The sequence below is a fragment of the Micropterus dolomieu genome, linkage group LG07 (genome assembly GCF_021292245.1).
Source record: "Micropterus dolomieu isolate WLL.071019.BEF.003 ecotype Adirondacks linkage group LG07, ASM2129224v1, whole genome shotgun sequence".
NCBI classification, from domain to species: Eukaryota; Metazoa; Chordata; class Actinopteri; order Centrarchiformes; family Centrarchidae; genus Micropterus; species Micropterus dolomieu.
The window spans coordinates 3,368,431-3,389,535 of NC_060156.1; the positions used below are offsets into that span (position 1 = coordinate 3,368,431).

At 42.5% G+C, this 21,105-nt stretch overlaps 1 protein-coding gene across 1 annotated transcript; it reads right to left on the reverse strand.

The window, feature by feature from the left end:
* Positions 1 to 764: 764 nt before the first annotated feature.
* On the reverse strand, positions 765 to 17,846 carry cavin2a (caveolae associated protein 2a). Its single transcript, XM_046054063.1, has 2 exons — positions 17,081 to 17,846; positions 765 to 4,553 (listed from the first exon to the last, which is right to left on the reverse strand). The coding sequence occupies exons 1-2, from the start codon at positions 17,627 to 17,629 to the stop codon at positions 3,684 to 3,686; spliced, it is 1,419 nt and encodes a 472-aa protein (XP_045910019.1). The 5' UTR covers positions 17,630 to 17,846; the 3' UTR covers positions 765 to 3,683.
* Positions 17,847 to 21,105: the final 3,259 nt, after the last annotated feature.

Sequence of the window (21,105 nt, forward strand, 5' to 3'; positions counted from 1 at the left end):
TTACGAGATGATATTCTTGAATTTTGTATGCTATGTTTATTTGCACCATATTTGCAGACGGTTCTAATGTTAAAAGACCGATTCACCAAAATAAATTATCTCTTTACCCCTGTTTATCTTTCTTTCAGAATAATCGCTCTGCTACTCCCATGGAATTTAATTTTGCTCAAATACGGAAAAAGGAAACAAAACGAAAAAGATCCAGTTACTCTGGATAGTCCACATATTATAGCCTACTATTAATAGTTTTCACAGCGATGTTCTACTTCAGACAGTAGTTCTAATAAAACCATTTAACTAGGCGACAGTATGTTCTGCACATTGTCCTAAACTGACAGTAGACTGTTCCTGGAAAGGCAGTGGGCTAATCTTCTAGACAACAGACATGAAATTATGAAATTCATTAACCTTCATTGAGTAAGTATAATCTCAAAACCTGGACAAATAACACAAAATCAGTGATGATGTTAGATGGTGCTAGGGTAAGTGAGTGAATTTAGTAATTTGGTGAAGCAATCCCTGATTGCCTAGTTGTAATTTTAAATAGAGCACTCTGTATCTACAAACTGTGCAATGTAAATAAGGGTTAAGCAGCTGAACCACTCCCTCACTGTGATTTATCCTCCACTATCTTATTATTACATCCATTTAGGTTTCCTAGATAACCACGCTTTGACCGACAGAACATTAACTACTATTAAATCATATACGTGAAATGTGCAACATTTACTCATCTCCCTTTACCCCAAAGACCTCAAACACAATTTGAATGTTATAAAATCTTTATTGATGTATACAATACTAACATTTGAAAGGAAATACCTGCAAGATGCTTGAAAAAAGTGTCGTCAGGAGGAGTATATTTAAAAACACTCAAGGGGCAGGGAATCTTCTGCTGTGAAGGACACTTCTTTGGTTTTAGTGGTTAACTAAATGAAAAGACCATAAAGTAAGAACTTTATATGAACAAAAATGATGTTAAACACGATATCACTACATGACAAAGGGCCTTGTGAAGATACCTGGTCTTTGAACTTTCTAACAAAAAAACCCCCAAATATTTCCTCACATATGATCCAGATTAAACATGACATCACGACAAATCAAAACAGACTTTTACACACATACATAAATCTAGATATTGCATTTTATTAACATTAGCAGACAGAGATATCACCAAAGTAGCACATTTGCATGAATAAGCAGAAAATACCTCAAAGCCAGTCGCATTTTAACCTCTACAGTACACAGTGTACACATAAGCTTAGCATTCTATCCCTTTTCAGTAAGATGATTTATACAAAGAAGACTTAAAAAAATCATCAGAATGACTAAGCAGATTTGATAAACACAGGTAACAAGTGGTTTGAAGTCACTGATGTCTAATTATTTATTTTTTCCTTACAGATCCCATGATAAGATATGGTATCAAAATATTTGGGGCAGCATATTTTGACTTAAAGAAGTTAAGAATCCATTGCTTTATCTCATCTAGAAGAAGTATAACGGAGTGGGGTACAGGTAATGGAATCCTGCAGTGCCAGATCAGATATTGGTATGTATACCCCATACAATGTATTTAAGCTCCCATGGTCCAATGCCTTTCAGACTCTCGCAATTTTAACACCTTTCTGCCAAGCTGCACGTATGCCTAACCCCAAGGCAACTTTATCATGCTTTCACCAACAACTGAAGTCTTTTCTCACACTTCCCAACACCCACACTTGTCCCCCTTCCACTACAAGCTCGTGTCCAGGAGCCTCCACAAGGGCCGAACACCTGTGGCTCCAGAGAGCCTCTCTCTCTCTCTCTTTGCACTGTCTCAACAAGGAGGCCAAGCGCATGAAAAATGGGCTGAGCAGGAGTCATCCGTCAAAGCTAGGATTGCTGTCCTCTGCCTTTATCCACTTCTGTGACCTCTCTAGTATCTGGATCCTTGGCACCTGGTATCACTTGCTAAAGTATTTTTAGGGAGTCATGGCATTAGACATCTGTGACCAAGGCTGATAAAGCACTAACGATGTGCAATAAGAGGAAGGTCACTTTATAGAAACCCTAAGGCATGACTTCCAAATGTGATGTTGATTGTGAATGATTGTGACTGTATTTGCACCTCCTTCAAACTTAAACTGTCTCGGTTTTATGTAGTTTTAAACACTAACTATGCCACATAAAGTAATAACTGTTAAAAAAATTCCTCAGAAGAGAAAAAAACTTCAGGCATGTTCTACAATCACACTTATCTACAACAAAACAGGAATCCATCCCCTCAGGAGTGCAATTACCCAAACCAGCTTCTGCAGGGTAAAGGCACTGTAGGAGTATCTGTGTGCATGTATCCATGATGAGGTGCCCTGGCAGATGTTTAAGATATTATTTGTGTCTCATGTCTAAACATAGGTAAGTAAGTAAACATTTCACCATACACATTATGGATGCCTGAAAATAAAAAAAGACGACTTAACTCAAAAGAATTCAGATACAACATAACTGCATAAAGAACACACACTCAAGGTAGTCATCATAACGTTACTAATGTATGGTGTGTGAGTTGTAAATACCTAGAGAGTAATGTGCCTCGCATAGAGAAAGACTAATAATAATAATTCCTGTACATAAACATACAAAACTGCTCTGCAGAAAAGGCAAAGGGCTGTAAATGGAACATTTAGTGTGTCAGTATTAAAATCTGTAGGGTTCTTTGTGCCGCTAATGTCTCGCCACCTAGAGCAGCTCATATCCTGCAATGATGTCCTTCATTTGCATCAGTGTGAATGCGCACAAACATGTGGACTGGTATTTGTAAATCGTTTTCTGTAATTAATTTCATATTCTACCTATTCTTACTCAATTGGCAAACACAAATTACAAAAATATTTTGATGCATCATATGCAACTCATCTGGTGTTCTAGGTAGGTAATGATTAAGTTGGAAATAACAGGAACCGACTATAGCAATAGCAGTGCAGGTGAAGGACAGGAGACAACACAGCGCCACTTGGACTGGTCACCTGTTAGTTAAGATCTGGCCTTTTTCAGCACAGGTCCAAAGAATTCAGTAAACAACCTCTAGTTCACTACAAAACACCCCAGGACCGTCTCACTGAAAACCCAGAAACTCCCCATTCCAACTCTTGCACAACCTGGCAACACACCGCCTCAACAGGCGGTGGGCAGTACCACTGTTGCCAAAGATTTACTATTTTTCACAAAAAGCACAAAGAACAAAGAAGCTATTTGTCAGTGAGGAAAATAGCTCCAGAGGCAGACAAACACAGCAGGAGGGAGATAGTTGGCCCAGCGCCCTGGAGATGTGCTGCTGTTGAAGAGGTGAGCACCAGCTGATGGGAGTGAGTTATGGAGCATTAGTGCCATGTTGCTTTCTTTGGACAACCCTACTGTAGGGTTTTGGAAGCACTTGTACTGGATTCTGATACACTGTGAGGTCTACTTGTCAACCTATGCTTATGCAGTCTCTGCGAAGGTTTTTAGACTATGCTGGTGATAATGAAAGGTAGTACTGCAGGAATGGTCCAAGGATGGACAACCTTAGGAAGATGAGAGAATGTTTCTAGTGCATATAGGTGTTAATCACAAGAACATAAGATTGTTTACAATGGAGGGATAATCTGTGAAAGGAAGAATGGGAAACTAGAATTGATGCTCATTAAAATCAAATCATATTAAGACACTTGCTCTACAGTGATCGCTGATGTGGGAATCTGGGTATCTGCCGCTTTCTCAACAGGGCTTTTGTGTTTCTCCTTTTCTTCCTCCTCTTCTTCCTCCTCGCCGATATCTTCATCGTTCTCTGGAACTGCCAGGCCAGCAGAACGATCGCCATTCATCTCGCACTCCATGCTTGGTGCCTCTCCATTGATTGCCACCTCTGCCTTCAGGCTCTCTGGGGTGGAGGGGCTCAGCATCTCCCGAATCTCCTCCACAACTACTTCCTGGGTATGCACCTCTGCCAGGGGAATCTTTCCATCTAAGCTTCCCAGAGGAGGAATCTCCACATGGTCCTCTTCCTCAGGCGAGCCTATGTCGTGTGTGGGGACCTCTCCATCTCTGACCTTCTTGACGTTGAAGGTCATGGGAGACACCTTGAAAGAGGAGGTCTTGGCAGTCGGGCTCTTGGGATGGTTCGGGGTGAGGCTCTTCTTGATTTTTTCACGCTTCTCCGGTGGCACAATCTTGGTGGTGATCTGGGTCATCTTCTTCTCGATGCTCTGGCGCGAAAATGCCTTTTTGAGGCTATCGACCTTCTTCAGGCTGGAGCGTTTGAACCTGTCAGCCCTTCTCTCAAATGTGAGGGAAGTGCCCACGCCCATTGCATGCTCGCCCTCCAGCATCTCTTCCTCCTCATGGTGTGCTGGTAGATCATCATCCTCTTCTGAGGACAGGCTAATGGTCTGAAGACCCTCCTCTTGGGCACCATCAACAGAGCCCATAACAGACGGAGTAGGGTGGGTGGATTCTGCATCATACTGGCTTGGCTGTGGGGTCTTGAGGGAATCCTTGACCAACACACTGGAGGGGATCTCATTGTCGTCCTATGGGGAAACAGAAGGACAGGAACAGGTGGGTTTAAGAGCACGGTCATTTGAACAAGTTATGAGTAAGCATAATTGCTTGAACCAGGCTTTAGTTTGACAGGAATGACCGCGATGATATCTTTGTTTGGATTGGTTATGGTCAGGGTTTGACTTTAGGCAACTTTATAAGTTCCAATGACTTCTATGGAATTCTTGACCATGGTGAATCAAAGTCAGGATAGTGCAAGTGTACGTCCAAACACATCCCCACAAACATGTTTATGTGTATTTCTAGCCATTGTTTGGCCATTGTTTGCATTTAATACACTCTACACACAACACATGTTGGTTTGGTGTTGCTGAGGACCGAGTAAACCAGTCTCTGCAGGCCTCCCCGGTCTTGTCCTCGGGACATCTGAGGAATTCCATATGTGTCTCTACAGGAGTCACACATCTCTCTTCATTTTCTCTCTTAAACTCCTCTCTGCCTTTTACCCGCCATCCATTAACACACTGATGACCATAAACAGAGTGGGATGGAGAGCACGTTCAATATCCGAAGTTTGAATGTCTTTCTCGTCAGCCCACGTCTTCCTCCCTCTTCCTCCCTCTTACTTGTTGCCTATCCATTTGTGCACAATCACGCAAGCACACACATTCTGCTACACTGGGGTTTTATGAACTAGAGTTCCCACCCCCCATTGCCCCTATCCTTTCACACCCAGAACTGAGAGGAGAGTCATGGTGCAGCTTCAGTGGTTGACATACTCCACTACACATTTGAAATGCTCATGGAGAAACCCTCCCGGATCAGCTTAAAGTATTACTACTTGGTTTTGAGTTAATGTAGCACAGTGTACAGCACATTTTTATGTTTTCAAGTTCAGGTCCAAGACATGCCAATGTATGGGCAGTTAACACTTTCATTTGCCCAACTATCAATTCCAGGAAAGGCTTGATTGAACTGATTCAAAGCCTCCACACCCCCCACAATGCTGAACATTTTTGATACAGTCATGTTCTGATTGGGCTAGGATTACAGTAGCAAAGTGCTTTGGCTTGTTCTAGTTGGTATTTAACTCTGAATATGAGCTTTGTGGCTACAATTGGGAATTGAAACTATATGCACTCACAGCTCAAGAGTGGGGCTACTCATATTTGAGATGTTTTACCTCAGGATCTGTCAATAGCAAGTATTAGTGTAGGCCCCAGTCACCCTCAGTACATGTTTGAATGACATACTTTTTAAACAATAGTCTTTGAACCATGCTTAAGAATGTGACTGCATTAAAGCATGACTGCATTTCAAACAATGCATGGCAGCTTTCAATACATTTTATAGGCTCTTAAAGCTACAGGATGTCATAGGTAGTTGAAGGAGTGTGCAATGCATCTTTCCTGGGGTGTCATTAACACATACTTAAGGACTGGGCCAACAGGATGGTCTAGAAAAGTCCTGCCTCCTGTCCATTCTTCATTTGTCAACTATGGCGTGTTTTTGCTGAAAGAGACAGTAGTACTATACCTACAATCTGCCAATGCCAATTCATCCCATTCAAGCCTATTTTGACACGTGGTTATTTGCTGCTATTTTTATGAAGTTGGTCAAGTGTGTAAGATGACACAGTATCTGTGACAGTAATATTATAGGCTATGGGGCTGCAATTGTGAGCAAAGCTGCACAAAACCATGATGTAAAGTGAAATACTCAGACAGTCATTAAAATGTCCAATCAATATTATTCTTGTGTCAAATAACTATACTATACAATATCCACTTTATGCATTTTCCTAAACTCTAGCATAGACTGGGGCAATTTGAAAATGAGCACTCAGAATGACGTCCAATGACTGCTATTTTACCCGAGTCTGATCCACAGCAGTTAACAGCACTCTATGTAGGTACCTAAACAATTTCATAGTGTATGGAAAACTCTCGAGAGTAGAAAGCCATACAAAAGCCCAGCTGTTTTTACCACCTTGCAGACACCTGATGCCTCTTGCCTTGATCTCAAAAATGCAGGCATGATTCACAGTTCAGGTGTGCGCCAAGCATGTGTGGTATCTCCAAGTTAATGCTAGCAAATCTGTCTGGGTGTTCTTAAAGGCACAACATCAACCTCAAGAAAAAAGACACGTTTTCAGGCTAAAGGCAGAGCATTAGAATGTACAGCAATATATAGTATAGCAAGGTTGATAAATTAGATACTAGTCCTCATCTGGTCAATTCTTAATAATTCTAAACATTTTTTCTGGCATTCCCCATTATAGGTAGCTTTTCTGTGCATGTAGACAGTTCTTGAGTTTTTACGTACCACCGGCTAGCGCTTTGTCATCATCATCCCAAAGAAGCTTGGAGTTGTGATGCACTGCAGGTTTGTAACTTGAAATCCAAAACAACAAAGGAAGTTCTGGTTACCACTACTTTTGACTTGGTTTCAGTGTAATTCCTCCCTTTCTGTTTTGTTCTCTGTAGCTCCCTCCTGTTATTTCTGAATGAGCAGTATCTGCATGCCCCAATTTGCTGTTGGGCTGACAGTGTGCCATTGGATCAGAACATGTACACGCAGAATCAAATGATAAAGTCCATTACAAGCCAGATAGAGTCAGTTTAAGTCAGAATGAAGCGTGATATAGCTTAACGGTTAAACACCCACCTAAATCTGTAAGTCACTATTAGATCATCAGAGCCAATAGGAACTCTTCTCCTGACCCTCAGTGGAGCATTTCCTGATAATACGCACTAATCTTCCCTGATTGTTTGGTGGTGTTAGGGTTTCTTAAGATTCAATCTTGACACCTCTGCTCCAGTCTGGGCATGCCATAGACTTTCTGATTTGGCTCAAACATGTTTGATATAATCAGTGTGGGTACTGGGTTGTGTGGAAGGCAGCAACTGAAACTCAAACACCCTTTGATGAAAACTGAGCTCTCCTGTGTGTAGAAGTAACACTGTTGATTGATTCATGCTTTACTCATGGTGATAAATACGATCAATGCTTTGCTTGTCAATCTGAATTGTAGAGTGCTTACACTTATAAAACACACACACACACACATTAACAATAGCAACAATAGTAGTGTTTATTACCAGTGTTCATGTTTATTTGGTTTTACTGGTGAAGATACTGTGTATGTGCTGAAATTAGTGTGTCCCCAGTTTAACCCCCAACAATTTGGCAAGCAAGCTACAACAAACAAAATTTTCCTAAATCCCATTTGACCCAGGTCTGTCCGGTCTCTCCGTGTGTGTATGTTAGTGTGTGTGTGCATGTGTGTACCTCACATTCTTCTGCTTTTCTCTTGGGAACTCCATTAATTAATGTAGCCTCTAAGCAAGCGCTCATTAGCCACTGAGAATGTGATATGCGTGTTTTCGAGGGTACGGGTGCCAGTGTGTGCTTGTGTGCAGCCATGTGGGACCTCAGCCATTGTTTAAAAGAGCATGATGAAAGAAATTTAAATACATTTGGAGCAAACCACAAAACAAAGTTGATTTAGCGTGACAGCGAGTGTACCGTACGTTACGTTAGGGCACTCACTTCAAAGATATTCTGTACGCTTATTTAATGGAGTTCAAGATCTCATTTAGCAGTTAGTAGTAGAATTGTCATCTATTTGCAAGTCCTGCTAGGACTTACTAAGCCATAGCTTATGTATGTCAGTTCTCTGGCGTCTCCTGCTCCTGTTCAAACAGAGAGAGAGATCAGGGCGGGGCAGGACTGTTTGAAGGAGCTCAGATGGGTTATTCTGTGAGTGTGTGCTTCGGTTATATTTACCGTATGTGTAATGGCACGCTATACTGTTTCTTTTGCATCTATTATCTCCCCATTGTTTGTGTGTGTGTGTGTGTGTGTGAGTGGGGGGGCTTTATCTACTGACATCTACTGGACGATTTCGCACAATAAATTTTGTTGATGTGTTTTTTTTTGGTGAAATATGTCAACAGTTATTACTGTGATTGCCGTGACATTTGGTACAGACATTCACGTCCCCCTCGGGATGATTTGTGATGACACTGATCCCCTGACCTTTCATCTAGCAGGAATGATCATACCACGATGGGATTTCACTGAAATTTGATAAACTTTATTTTTTATTGCCCAGCCCTAATAACACCATATCTTTTACATCTACTTCTACCTCTTGTGTTGCTGTATGTGTGTGTGCGTGAGTGATCTTTATCACTCTATTACGTTCCCTAGCAACTTCAAGTTCAGATTGAAAACACATCCATGCAGAAAAACACAACCCATACATGTACATATATAAACCATGCTACTGTATTATCTAAGGTTTGTATTGCAGATTTGCACATAGTCAGGTATGTATGTTAATGTGCATGTGTGTGTTAGCAATTTGAAGAGGTGTGTTTTCCTGGCCCTTCAGATGACGAATGGAGGTTTTCTTAATCCTTAGTACAGGTGTGTTGGCACAGCGAGTCAGGTGCCTCCGGGGGCCTGCACCAATGGGATGGTACACCATCACCACCACCACACACACAGAAATGTATGTGTGCACGCATTTGCTATTGTCAAGCCCCTGCAATTATGTAGTTACAGAATAAGAAAGACAGGAAGCTTAGTTTAAAAGAAAAGAAGGAGAAAATAGACTGCAGACAAACAGAACGCTACTTCAAGAATGTACAGCTCCAGATGCTTTTTACTGATTGATATCAGTTTTGTTTGTAATGGGCATTGTAATATTCATCTTTTTTCTTCTATTAATTTCCTCCTGCCTCCTCCCTCTATTCTCTAAAAACCTACCTTCATTCATAATGTCCGAACAAACACTACTACGGTCCCTGCAGCCTCATCACGCACAACTTCATCCATTCAGTGAAGAGTTGCAGTACAGTGTCCACCTAAAACTCGCGTTATTGTGCAAAATTGCCTTCCTCCGCATATTTTATAATTACATCCTTCCCATTATAGAGCAGTGAGTTGCTTTACACTTCATCCCTACCTAGCTTGTTGCGTAACATCACGCCCCCTCCACCCCTATCCCAATGTGCACCAAGAGCACATCTGTGGACAGAGGAAGGAAGGAGGAAAGGAAGGAAAGGAAATGGAATTCTGCTTTTTATCATGGGACTGGGTAACATGATAAACTCTCAATGTGCTCTGCTCAGTGTATTGAGTCGATACACTGCCTTGAACTAATGAATGTACAAATATTCTTAACATATACAACCAACCACTGTTAAGATCTTAGCCCAGCACCATACCACACCATGCCAAGTATACTCAAATTGTAAAAAAGAAATATGCATCGTAAACATCTTGTCAGTGACTTCATGCCACTTTTGAATTATGCCTCTTGGCCTAACACCCATGACGCTTTGCATAACAAGTTAGGGCATTCTTTCCCATGCGCACCCCTCCCATATCTGCCTCACCAAAAGAAAACACACCATGTTTACTGGCCTTGCAAGCTTGCGTAATCACACAACACAACAACCAATTCAGGCGCAGTGTCACGCTGATTATCCTCCTAATGACACATACGATGATGTTGGACGTCTGAAGAAACTTCAGGTTCACTCAACCCATAATTTACAGGGTAGCAGTCAGCGCACTTGGGGTGATGATGGTGAGTTTCATATTCTGATATATGCTCTCCAATTCTCAATTAATTTCATACATAGCATGGTATTCATTATAATAACCCCATGGTTGACTGGACTCCTTGTCACTTACTGTACTTCCTCTACATCAACCGGATTGCATCACTAAACCCTGCTCGTCTTGCACCATCCCCTCTGCATGTATGATGAATGAGGTAAAATGCCTTCAGCAGCGTCGCTACAACACATTCCTGTACATTTACAGTTCTTGCTGCGGTTTTTAACCATGTTAATCTCCTTCAGCTCATTTGTTCAAATCTCCCAAGATCCCCCTTCACACACTGCTTCTGCACAATCCCAAACTGTTTATCAGAGCCATTGTTTGATAAGGGCTAGTTGGAGATACAGTGAGCATTTTTGATAAGGCTACCACCAATTGTCACAGTGTTTACCCCGCAGAGAGGTCAAAGGGCACGACTGTCCACAGAGAAGCCAGGAAGTCATCATGTTATCTCAATACATGTCGTATTTTCATGCTTTATTTAAGAGCACAGAAATAAGAACACTGAGAACCGGCATGGCTATTGTTTTTCCTCTTCCTACCATGGATGTTGAGGCCTTGGCAAGTGGACTGAATGGACACTGGGTTTTGAAAAGTCAAGAAGGCGCAGACATGTAGGAGTCCGGAAGTGTAATGACAGAGACAATAAGAGAGGTGAAAGGAGGCGTCGAAAGAAGATAGTTTACTCATTTTTCTCTCATCGCATAATAGGACCTTGAGATTCTTTGGTAGAATTCCAGCACCAAAACGCCCAGTTTCTTTAATTTGGATAACACTAACCCTCTGATAAGTCACCACCTGCAACGTGTCGTGCTGCGTGAGAGTGAAAGAGAAAAGAGAAAGCTTGAAAGGAAAAAAGCAAGTGAGTGCATGTGTGTAAAACAGCTTAGTGCCATTACCTTATCAATACCTGTGGCATAACGAAAAACATGCTAAATATGTGTTCCAAAGAAGTGGAGCGCTGGAAGGCTAAACTGTCTTTGGAGCTGCCACCTTTATTTATCTTTGTATACCCAGCTTTGTTGTATTGCCTCCATTACTTTGTAAAACCTTCCATTCAGGGAAAGATTTTGTTTCTTTTCCCATCAACTTTTAGTTTATGGCAAGTAAACATGACATGAAAACATAACAACACACATTGAGTAGTCTAGCTAGCATGCCAAATCATACACTATCAGTCTATAGCAGAGGGTCGCTCATACTTTGTTATTATTACTTTTCTGTGATATTAAAGCGGATCAAACTGGCGTTTCCCATCAAGGAATCTGCAGATACAAACTTGCCTTTGCCTCAGAGATTGAGAAGAGTTGAGCAGACTTGTCAAACCTGAATGTGACATCAGGCAGAAGAGCAAGTAGTTAGGATAATACTTCCCCATCCACATGCAGGTCTTTCACCCATGCAGTAAGCAAACTTAATTATAATCTCTTGTCCAAACTCACTCGTATGGTATTATCATTAGTTGACAAAAACAGACTTTTTGTGACTTTGTTTGTTTTCCTTCTGCCCGCCATCTTTCTCTCTGCACTCTCTAATTCGCTCTTCTCCCCCTTCTGAAAACCCAGAGGATTATCTGAGGAATGAACCCCAAAGGGAAAATAAGAATGATAACAAAGAATGAAGCCGTGCTGTAAACAAACCTCATAGTTCATTTAGAAAGCATGCTGCCTTAAAGCCTGAGCAGCCATGTTAGACTATTATCACTGAGACCAGTTTTACTCTTTTAGTCCTCTATCCAGCAGCCCTCTTACAAATACAAAATGTATGAGAGTCACTTCTTGGTCACTGGCAGGGCTAAATGGTTTGTGGAAATGATCTAATTGCCATAATTCTGACCAATATTTAAAGTGCAGTATTCACTATAATCTCCAGGCTTGTCTTTTTACAGAAAACATGCTGACTTGTCATTGGCGGAAAAGCACAGGTATAATTCATTTCTTTAACGATTGCTGATCTCCATGAAGTGTCCCAATTACCCAATCTAGTTAGCCTCCCGGTTTACCTGAGATACTGTTGGTCACTATCTGACACTAGCTGCTCATTAGCTGCTAGCTACCTGTCTAAAATGACGTGAGGCAATCAGCTAGAGTAGTAGGGGCAGAATTACAGATGGAGACGTTGTGTTTTAACGAGCAAACAGATATGGCCGAGAGGTAATGACTGATCATCAATAGCTTCAATAGCTAGCTGGGCCCTCACAGTAAAGCTGAAGCGGTCACATACCCTCCAACTCTAAACACAACCCAGAGCTCCCCTGTAGTTTGCGCCCTGCCTACAATGTCCACCATCAGATTCCCGCAACAGGAATAATATAATATATATATTACCGGTTTTCTTTTTTTAATGCGTTATATTACTATGTTACAGCAAAAAGAAATACATTACTGAAATTGAGTTACTTTTGTAATTGCGTTACTCCCAACACTGCTTAGCACAGACACAAAAGTAACATCATCTGTCCCATCTAACTCCTGGTCAGACAGCGAAATGAAAGCTCACTGGATTAGTAACTGTAAAGTAACACATGCATTCCAGATTGTAATCCCTTACAATACAACAAAATGAATCCCATTACCGTAACACAGCCCTGCAGGATAAGTAGTCAGCATAAATAAATGAAAAATACCGTCTCACATTTTATTTCTTAATGTAACGTTCCCGGATTTGTGTTTCTATAGTGGAAATAGTGGCATGTGTTACAGTAACTGGCCTGTTTCTTTAAGGAAACTACCCTTCTTTAAACATCTGCATGGGTTAAAGATTAAGTGTAGTCCCAAGATGTTTGAATGCACTGAAACAGCCAGCACTGCTTTGGGCTGTAAGCCTGTGCAATGTATCACCTGGTCGGGCGACACACACAGCGAATCTCAGCTGTAGCCTACAGCCAGCGACCTGCTCCAACCTGTGGAAACATATATGACTCTATAACGGAAGATTCTGCAGGAACACACGCAATGTGTGCACTATAATTACACTCAAATATCTAATTACCCCAGAGTATATATTGTTTGGGAAAAGGCTAGTTGAAAAGGGGTTCAATATTAAAGTTTAACTCTCAACTACTAAGCTTGCTCTCTCTCTTGCTGTTGCTTATTCAGGGCTTTTCTTTTAGTAAAGCTTCAGCTGAGTCACATTTGATTTGTACGCACAAGATTGTGACCAAAACAGATCAGACGTAGCTGAGCACGACTTAGTCATTCGGCCATTATTTAGATTTATTTAACTCCGGCATACTGAGCTTTGTGTCATCGGACTAAAGGTAAGAGCTTTGGGGCGAGGCTAGGAACAGAATTACCAGTTTGTCCTCCATCTTAAGAGTATGCACAGAGTGTGGAAAAACAGCCTCTTCTTCCTGCTGCTGAAAGCTAAGATTAAGTCACAACCTTTGGTCAAGTGTCGATAATACCACAAAAGCAAAGCAAACACAATGACAAGGACTTAAGTCTGAATCTTTATGCCTTTGTAAGCATCCTCTGTACGGACTGTCAGGACGTGGTGATGGACTCAAACTTTTCCCAATCTGGCAAATTCCCTTTAACTTATTAAATCACATAGCCTGATGCACGTATGACTGAATAATGACAAACAAAAGAATTAAGTTTTTTAAAGAATGATCCTTATTCTATTAAATCTCTCACAGCACAACAAAAAACATGTGTTTGCCTGGGGAGAGCCTTTCTCTGTTCTTACAATGTGATTATTTGAATGTTCTTTGACAGTGTGACTGTAGTCACTCCCTGCCACTCTGCGATTAGGGATCCCAAAAACACAGACAATCACCCAAACATCCTCTTCCCATTCTGTCACGAGAGACACAGAGAACTCCCTTCCCGCTGCTAAATATCTAACAAAACTCTGAATCGGGCCCTTATGTGCGAAGCAGGAGAACAAATGAAACTTGAAGCGTTCAAATTCAATTTGCCATTGTGGTTGACTTGTTTGTTGTGATGAAATTCCGCTGTGAAATAAACACAGCTGGGGAGATTAAGATCTACTCAAAAATATATTACTTCTGTCGCAGGAAATGAAATTCCAAATACGTCCTATTTCGTGTGACATGCCAACAGTGATGCAAATAAGGTTTGTTATAAGTTAGAAGATTTCCAGGGTGATTTCTGATATTTAAACTCACAGGTAATAAGCCTTTGAAATTAATCAGTGTCACAAATAATAGAAAAACAAAAATATCTGCAATCCAGCACATAAAAACAAAAAACATTTTACCTTTCCAAATAGTAATTACCAAAAATAGTTTCTACACACTGGAATCTCAGATGGCTGGGAATTGTGTGTGCAACGTGTGCATCTGTATGTGTGTGTTTGTGTTCAAGAGGAGAGGCCAAGGGAGAGGATGGCCATGTGAGGCAGGAAAAGCACTGGTGCACAGAAACAAACAAACAAGGCCCAAGCAGCGGTAATTAAGCCCTCATTAGTCCTTGTTATGCGCAGGAATGCAACGGAGCAGCAGAAAGCGCTGCTGTCATTTCTGACCGACAGTAGCCAAAGCCCGGAGCTGGTGTAGACCCCTGTTCTGTGCAACAGTAGCTGTTTACCCAGAAGCCCTCTATGTTTCCACCTCAGCTGGCACGTACAGGGTGATGAGTGTTCTGGATCAATTTTGTGGAGCATGGAGGGGGGCAGGAGGCCCCCTCGGCCAATAGCTAAAGGGTTGGTATAGAGCGGTTGGCTCTTGGGTGTGCGGCAAATGTGCTTTATCAAAAGGAAGCGTGAGGCGCACAGCATGTGCTTTCATGTCAGTTCAGGGAATCTGGACAGGTGGCTTGACCAAAGACAGAAAAAGTGGTCACATGCAAGTTGGAGTTTGTATAAAAGACAGAGGAACAGCAACGTGAGAAGTGAAAAATGGTTGCACATTTAAACATAAACCAAAAAGTGTCAGACAAGATCACTACAGAACAACACCAGATGGAGAAAAATAAAGAAAAAGACACGAGACTGAAGGCAAACAAAAAAAAAAAAAAATGGAGGAGGTGAGGCAGAAAGTGATGGACCCAGAAAAGAGTCAAAACAAGCTCAGGGAGGAGAAGGAACATGGGCTGCACTCAGTTCTTTTATTCCCCGCTCCCCTCTGGCACGCAAAGTCTCATTTACCAGCTCTGTAACTGCATACACCTGACCCAACACATCAGCATAACATCCAGTGGGCAAGTTGCACGCACACACACAGGCCCTTGATATCATACCTGGCCCTACTACACCCATCAGAAAATACAGCGCTCTTAATTTGATTCAGTGAGATCGCCACTTTTTACTGAGAAACACAGCACTCATGATACATACAGTAAACTTTGAAGTAAACTCCTACATGCTCTAACGATGTTTATAATAAAGGAGCAAGAACAAATAACATATTTGCAGCCAGGAAAACATTCCATCGTCACAACAAAATCCAAAGGACAGGTGGAATTTGGCGAGGCTTTAAAAGCAAGCAACACTGGCCACTCTGACTATCTCTAAAGCAACAGGACACTCCCTCCGAGCAGCACACATAAACTGACCAGGGACTCAATCCACCCACGGTGCCTCACCCACAGACACACAGAACCACCTTTTACAGGGGAAGGTCTTGGCACCTGTTGCATTTGAACAACAGAGCCTCAGTACCTGGGAAACCAGATAACAGCGGTGGTTAAGAGCTTTCGGTGGCTCTGGCTGTGTCAACAATGCCCCCCCCCCTTCGCTGCCTGGGCACACACTTGTACGCACACGCTCAGACGCACCCACACACATATAAGCATGGAAAACCATGCACTTACTCATCCACAAATCACACTCGGAGACCATGCCGAGATCCTGGGATTTTTTTTTTTGGTCGATCGGACAGGAATCTGTCAAATGCAGTATGGAGCTGCTTTCATCTTCAACCTCATTATGATAAACAAACTCAGCTTTTATCTGCATATCAAGAATCCAGGTTAAAGGTCTGTCTTTTACGTGCTGTGTAAACAGAAAAAGTTTAAACCGTTTGTGTGTTGAGATAAGCGAGAGATGGGTTATGTAAGGACATTCCTCACACTTTCCACTCCTCATTTCCTGGGGAAACTGGCAAGTGTAGCACTTTTTCAGGGCCAGAGTAGAGTTTTCCCCTCACAGGTGTGATATGGCAGTTGAAATCCACCCAAAAGCCATCTGTCTGTCTGAATTATGACTGTGGGGGTGTAAACAGATCTAGTCCAAGTCAGTGTCTGAGCCCTCCTCTATTATCCTCTATAGCGCCATTCCCAGACACACCCTTCTCCTTGCACACACACACACACACACACACACACACCAGATCATATTCAGTATGTTCACACAATGTGCACTTGTGTTAAAAGAAGTGTGTTTATAATGTATTTCCAGTGGAAATTGTCAATTGAGCTCTCACCTACGTCCTGCTCGACAAGTTTTTAGTACTAAAATTGTAAGAAAGTGTTCACCTATCAGCATATCATGTTTCACTGCCAAGCAGGAACACCAGAAGAGTGCAGGCGTTCAAACACACACACCTCTGCAGTCAAATATGAATGCAAATGTGACTTTCTTGCACACACGCACACATTAGAGTGAGTCCTCATAGGAGTTTGTGATGCTAATGTATGAAACAACTATCTCTAAACCTTGAAGGGGTAGGAAACACTGGATCCGCCATTTCCCATTATGCAACTTGAGAGTATCTTTCATTAGATGCTCTCAAGTTGCCTCCTAAATGGCCACTTTTTTTCAAACCCCACGCCTCCAGTTTGTAGGCTGACTCATGCTTCTATTAGTTACAATTATGTCTCCAGCCTAATCTGCTGATGACATCATGATGACATCACCAGCCCTTATAAGAGTTTTAAAGTGCTGAGTAGTTAAAGTTCCAGCACTATTTATTTTGTCTTTAAACATAGAGTGCTACCAGACCATGTTCCCTCACCTGGAAGATGAGCACTTTAAAGTGGTTCCTCTTCAGCAGGTGGCTGTGGTTTGCCTCCAGCTTCTTCACCTGGACCGCCTGTTTGTCCATGCGCTCCCTCACATCCTTCAGGTGCCCGCTCACTTTGCGCGAGCGCTCGAGCAGCTTGCTGACGCTGTTGGAGGTGCTGATGTGGGTCTTGGACAGCCGGGTCACGTCCCCCTGCACGACGCGCACGGCGCCCTCCAGGTCGGCCTGCCGCTGCTCCATGCGCTGCTGGTTGTCCTGCACCGCCTCCATCATGTTGACCAGCTTGTCCAGCAGCGCCACCACGGTGATGGCGCTCACCTGGCCGCGGTCGACCGGGCTTCCCGGCGCGGCCGCGGTCGGGCTGGTCGGGATTTTAAAGCCCAGCCGGGAGAGGGTGCCGGTCGGGGTCGGGGGAGAGGGGGCGGACGACGGGATGAGGATGTCCGTGTTTTCGGACTGCTGCTGCTGCTGCTGCTGCGGGATGGCGTGCGTGCTGCCGGAGCCGCTGCTGCGCTCGGCGTGAGACGCGTCTTCTTCCATGGTTCACAGGTGGTCAAATGTCCCGTTTTAATGAGGGGTAATTTACCTAAACACAGTTAGTAGTAGTTTCACTAACTCTGCGGTGCTGCTGTCACTTGCTCCAGCTGAGAACTGAAGGCAGGTTTCTTCACTTCTTGGAGTTGATTCAGCATCCACGCCCCTGTCTGTCTTTTTCTGTCCACACGCACAAGCACAAACACGCTGTGAACTTTCAAAACACCTCCCCTGCAAGCCAAAGGGAGGGGCGTGGTTGCTATGGAAACCAGGCCTAGCCCTATTGACAGAATAGAGGTAGAGTTGGTGTGTGTGTGTGTGTGTGTGTGTGTGTGTGTGTGTGTGTGTGTCCTTCCTTGTATGCCTGCTCGTTTTCATGTGACTGCCAGCCATTCCACTTTGTGCATGCCTGGCTGCATTTGAAAAATATATGTGCAAAGGCTACTTTTGTTTAGGCCTACTGCATTCGCTGGTGTGTTTTGTATTGTTACAAATTGTAGCCACTAGACTGCATTGTAATCGAGAGATGTGTGTGTGTGTGCGCCCAGCAAAACAATAAAGTAAAGATAAAACTACAATCCAAAACAGTTCCTTGTGTGTTTCAGGAACTTGGATGAATTCTCCACTGCCATGCTGTTGGCCGAGATAAATCATGGTGCATATTTTGTTAAATGCCAAAGCCTGGTGTATACAGGTTATGTGTTTCACTGTGCTTATATGTTAGGGTGTGGATGTGTGAACCATATGAGCGCCCCTTTCCTCTCCCCTCTTGTTTTTGAGCTCTGTGTCGTGGCATGGGGCACACTGACATGGAATTGTGGAAGTCCCTGTTTCAACAATGAGCTCATCTGTGCCCTGGCATGACGCCCTGGCCTCACTCTCAATCTTTCAGTTTGTCACAATCACCGTAAATATTTCATCCGCGGTAACACAGTCACTCTTTCAATCTAAGATTTGTCACAGTGAAATGGTGTTCAGCAGGAAACGTGTCAGTGTGATCATGCAACAGGAGTGCCTGGATGTCCGTGCATTTTATCTGTGTGATTAAAACCTACTGTATTAGAACAAGAATCTTTTTTATCACTGCGGTGGAAAGCATTGGAGTCCACACCTAAGTTTTATTCGATTCTGCCTGATACGGCAAAGGCTTGGTCAGCCACCATCTCATCTAAGATCAATACAAAGTAGTCCCACCTTTAAACCGAGATTAGGCTCTCTGCAGCTGCTTTTATGTACACGCAGAAAAGACACACCTTAGAACAGTATAAAAATATGTTGGCAGAGTCCACAGATCCAGACCACATTAATAAAAGCATCTGTTTTCAAATTGTGTGGTTATTTCAGTGTTGACTTGGAGATATTCTTACAAGTTTTGCTTCACTCAGATTTGCAGTAACGATACAAACATTTCTGCTAAAAGGATTATAATAGTTCCACATTTTGGGAAATATATTTATTCGCTTTACTGCTGAGAGTTAGATGATGTCCGTACATTAAACATGAAGCTACAGCCTGTAGCGTAGCACAAAGACAGCTAGCCTGGCTCTGTCCAAAGGTAAAAAAGCCACATACCTGCACCTCGAAAGATCGCTAATTTTTGCTTTGCTTATATCTCCAAAGAAAACCAAAGTGTAAAAACAAAGCATTGGGGTTAGGGGAGACCGGGTATGGTTGTAACAGTTAAGCTAAAGTTCTCATACTTTTATACAAAGTACCCACATTTGTTCACTACACATGGCACCAATTCAATCCTCTACACGGATATCACAGACCTCGTGAGTTGATGTCAAATACATTGTGTAGGTTGGTAGATTGTAACAATAAGACAAAAGAAGCAAAAATAGATGCCACACTGTATGATATGCTTCAAAAACAGGTAGTGATATAAAAGAACAATGTTTCTCACTGTAACAGACTTTCTGATGACTCGTACGCAGTTACAGTATGTGTATATAAATGTATCTATCGAATAAACTTACTTAACAGTATATTTAATAAAACGTACTAAATTAAAGAACCTCTCTGTACATCCTTAGGTCTAACACACAAAAAAAGGTGTGTGTCCGTGTGTGTATATCCTTAATCAGAGTCACATTCAGTGCTTGAAGTGGGCCGATACTCACTATATTCTACTCTTACCATACCGGCATACCGGGACTTTTTCTTGCGCGTGCACTTCTCTGCCTTCTACACCGGCGGAGATGGAGTATGGAAAAGATCGAGTGCCGATGCGCCAACAATGTGAACAACATGTGAATGGGAAGTACTGGTCACAGTGCTGACAAATGAGTGCTGGTAACCCTGCAGTGCACGCTTGGTGGGTCCAGACTGCAATGGGCACTCTGTAAAATATTATAATCGAGAAAGTCCCTAGTTGTATGTATAGCACTTCTTAAAGAAGTGTTACAACCCACCCCTGTCAATGTTTAGCTAGCTGTATTAGCATAGTGGTTTGATCATCACATTGCCTAAGAAAACGCATTTCAGTCTAATATATAGCACCTTTCTAGTCTTTTCGACCACTCAAAGCGCTTTTACACTACATCTGCATTCACCAGTCATACACTGAGCCTAAGTGCTCAAACGGAAATTAACAGTCACACCCATTCATACACTGGCGGAACAGCTGCCAGGGGCAAATCGGGGTTCAGTATCTTGCCCAAGGACACTTCGACACGCAACCAGGAGCCAGGGATCGAACCGCCGACCTTCCGATTAACGGCCAACCCGCTCTAACTCCTGAGCCACAGCCGCCCCCCAGTCAAACAGTTTTATCTGCAATAGTATAGATACTTTACAAAACATCTTGGTCAAAAAATTTCCTTTCTGACCTAAAAATCTTTTTTTTCTCTATATATTCCAGGCTTAACAACCACCGTGTCTGATCAGGGAGGAAGTAGGTAAATACTGAAATGATCACATGACTCCTATCTTATCTCTAATTGGTGGAATTGGTGTTGTTACAACTCTCCCTATGTTACAGCCATACCCGGTCTCCCCTATACGGTGAGTGTTTTATGACTATTTCTTTGCCTGGTGCAGTGACTACCATCTTTTTGCACTTCTGTTTTTGACAACATTTAACAAACAAGATATGTTAATTAATGGAGTTGCTGGTCTTTTTGCTTCAGATGGAGCCAGGCTAACAGTTTTGCCCTGTTTCCAGTCTTTGTGCTAAGCTAAGCTAAGCATAGCTTCATATTTAACAGACAGGTATGAGAGTGATATCAATCATCTTCTCTAACTCTTGGCAAGAAAGTAAATATGCATTTCCCAAAATGTCAAACTATTCCTTTAAAAAGAAACTTGTACCGATATTGACATGATAGCTATTTCTCTGTTGCAGCTCAGTCTTTTCACCGGCTATCCATGGAACACCTCTTCTTGAGGTTGCTCGCTTAACAAGCTTCAAAGCTGTCAGAGAACAGTTGACAGTGCTAGACTTACACTCGCCCCAAACAAATTTCCTTCCTCAGTGTTTC

Coding starts and splice junctions, on each gene's coding strand:
- cavin2a (XM_046054063.1), bottom strand. CDS start 17,629: ATGGAAGAAGACGCGTCTCACGCCGAGCGCAGCAGCGGCTCCGGCAGC. Junction 4,554..17,080: donor TTAAAGTGCTCATCTTCCAG/GTGAGGGAACAT, acceptor GTTTCCCCATAG/GACGACAATGAGATCCCCTC.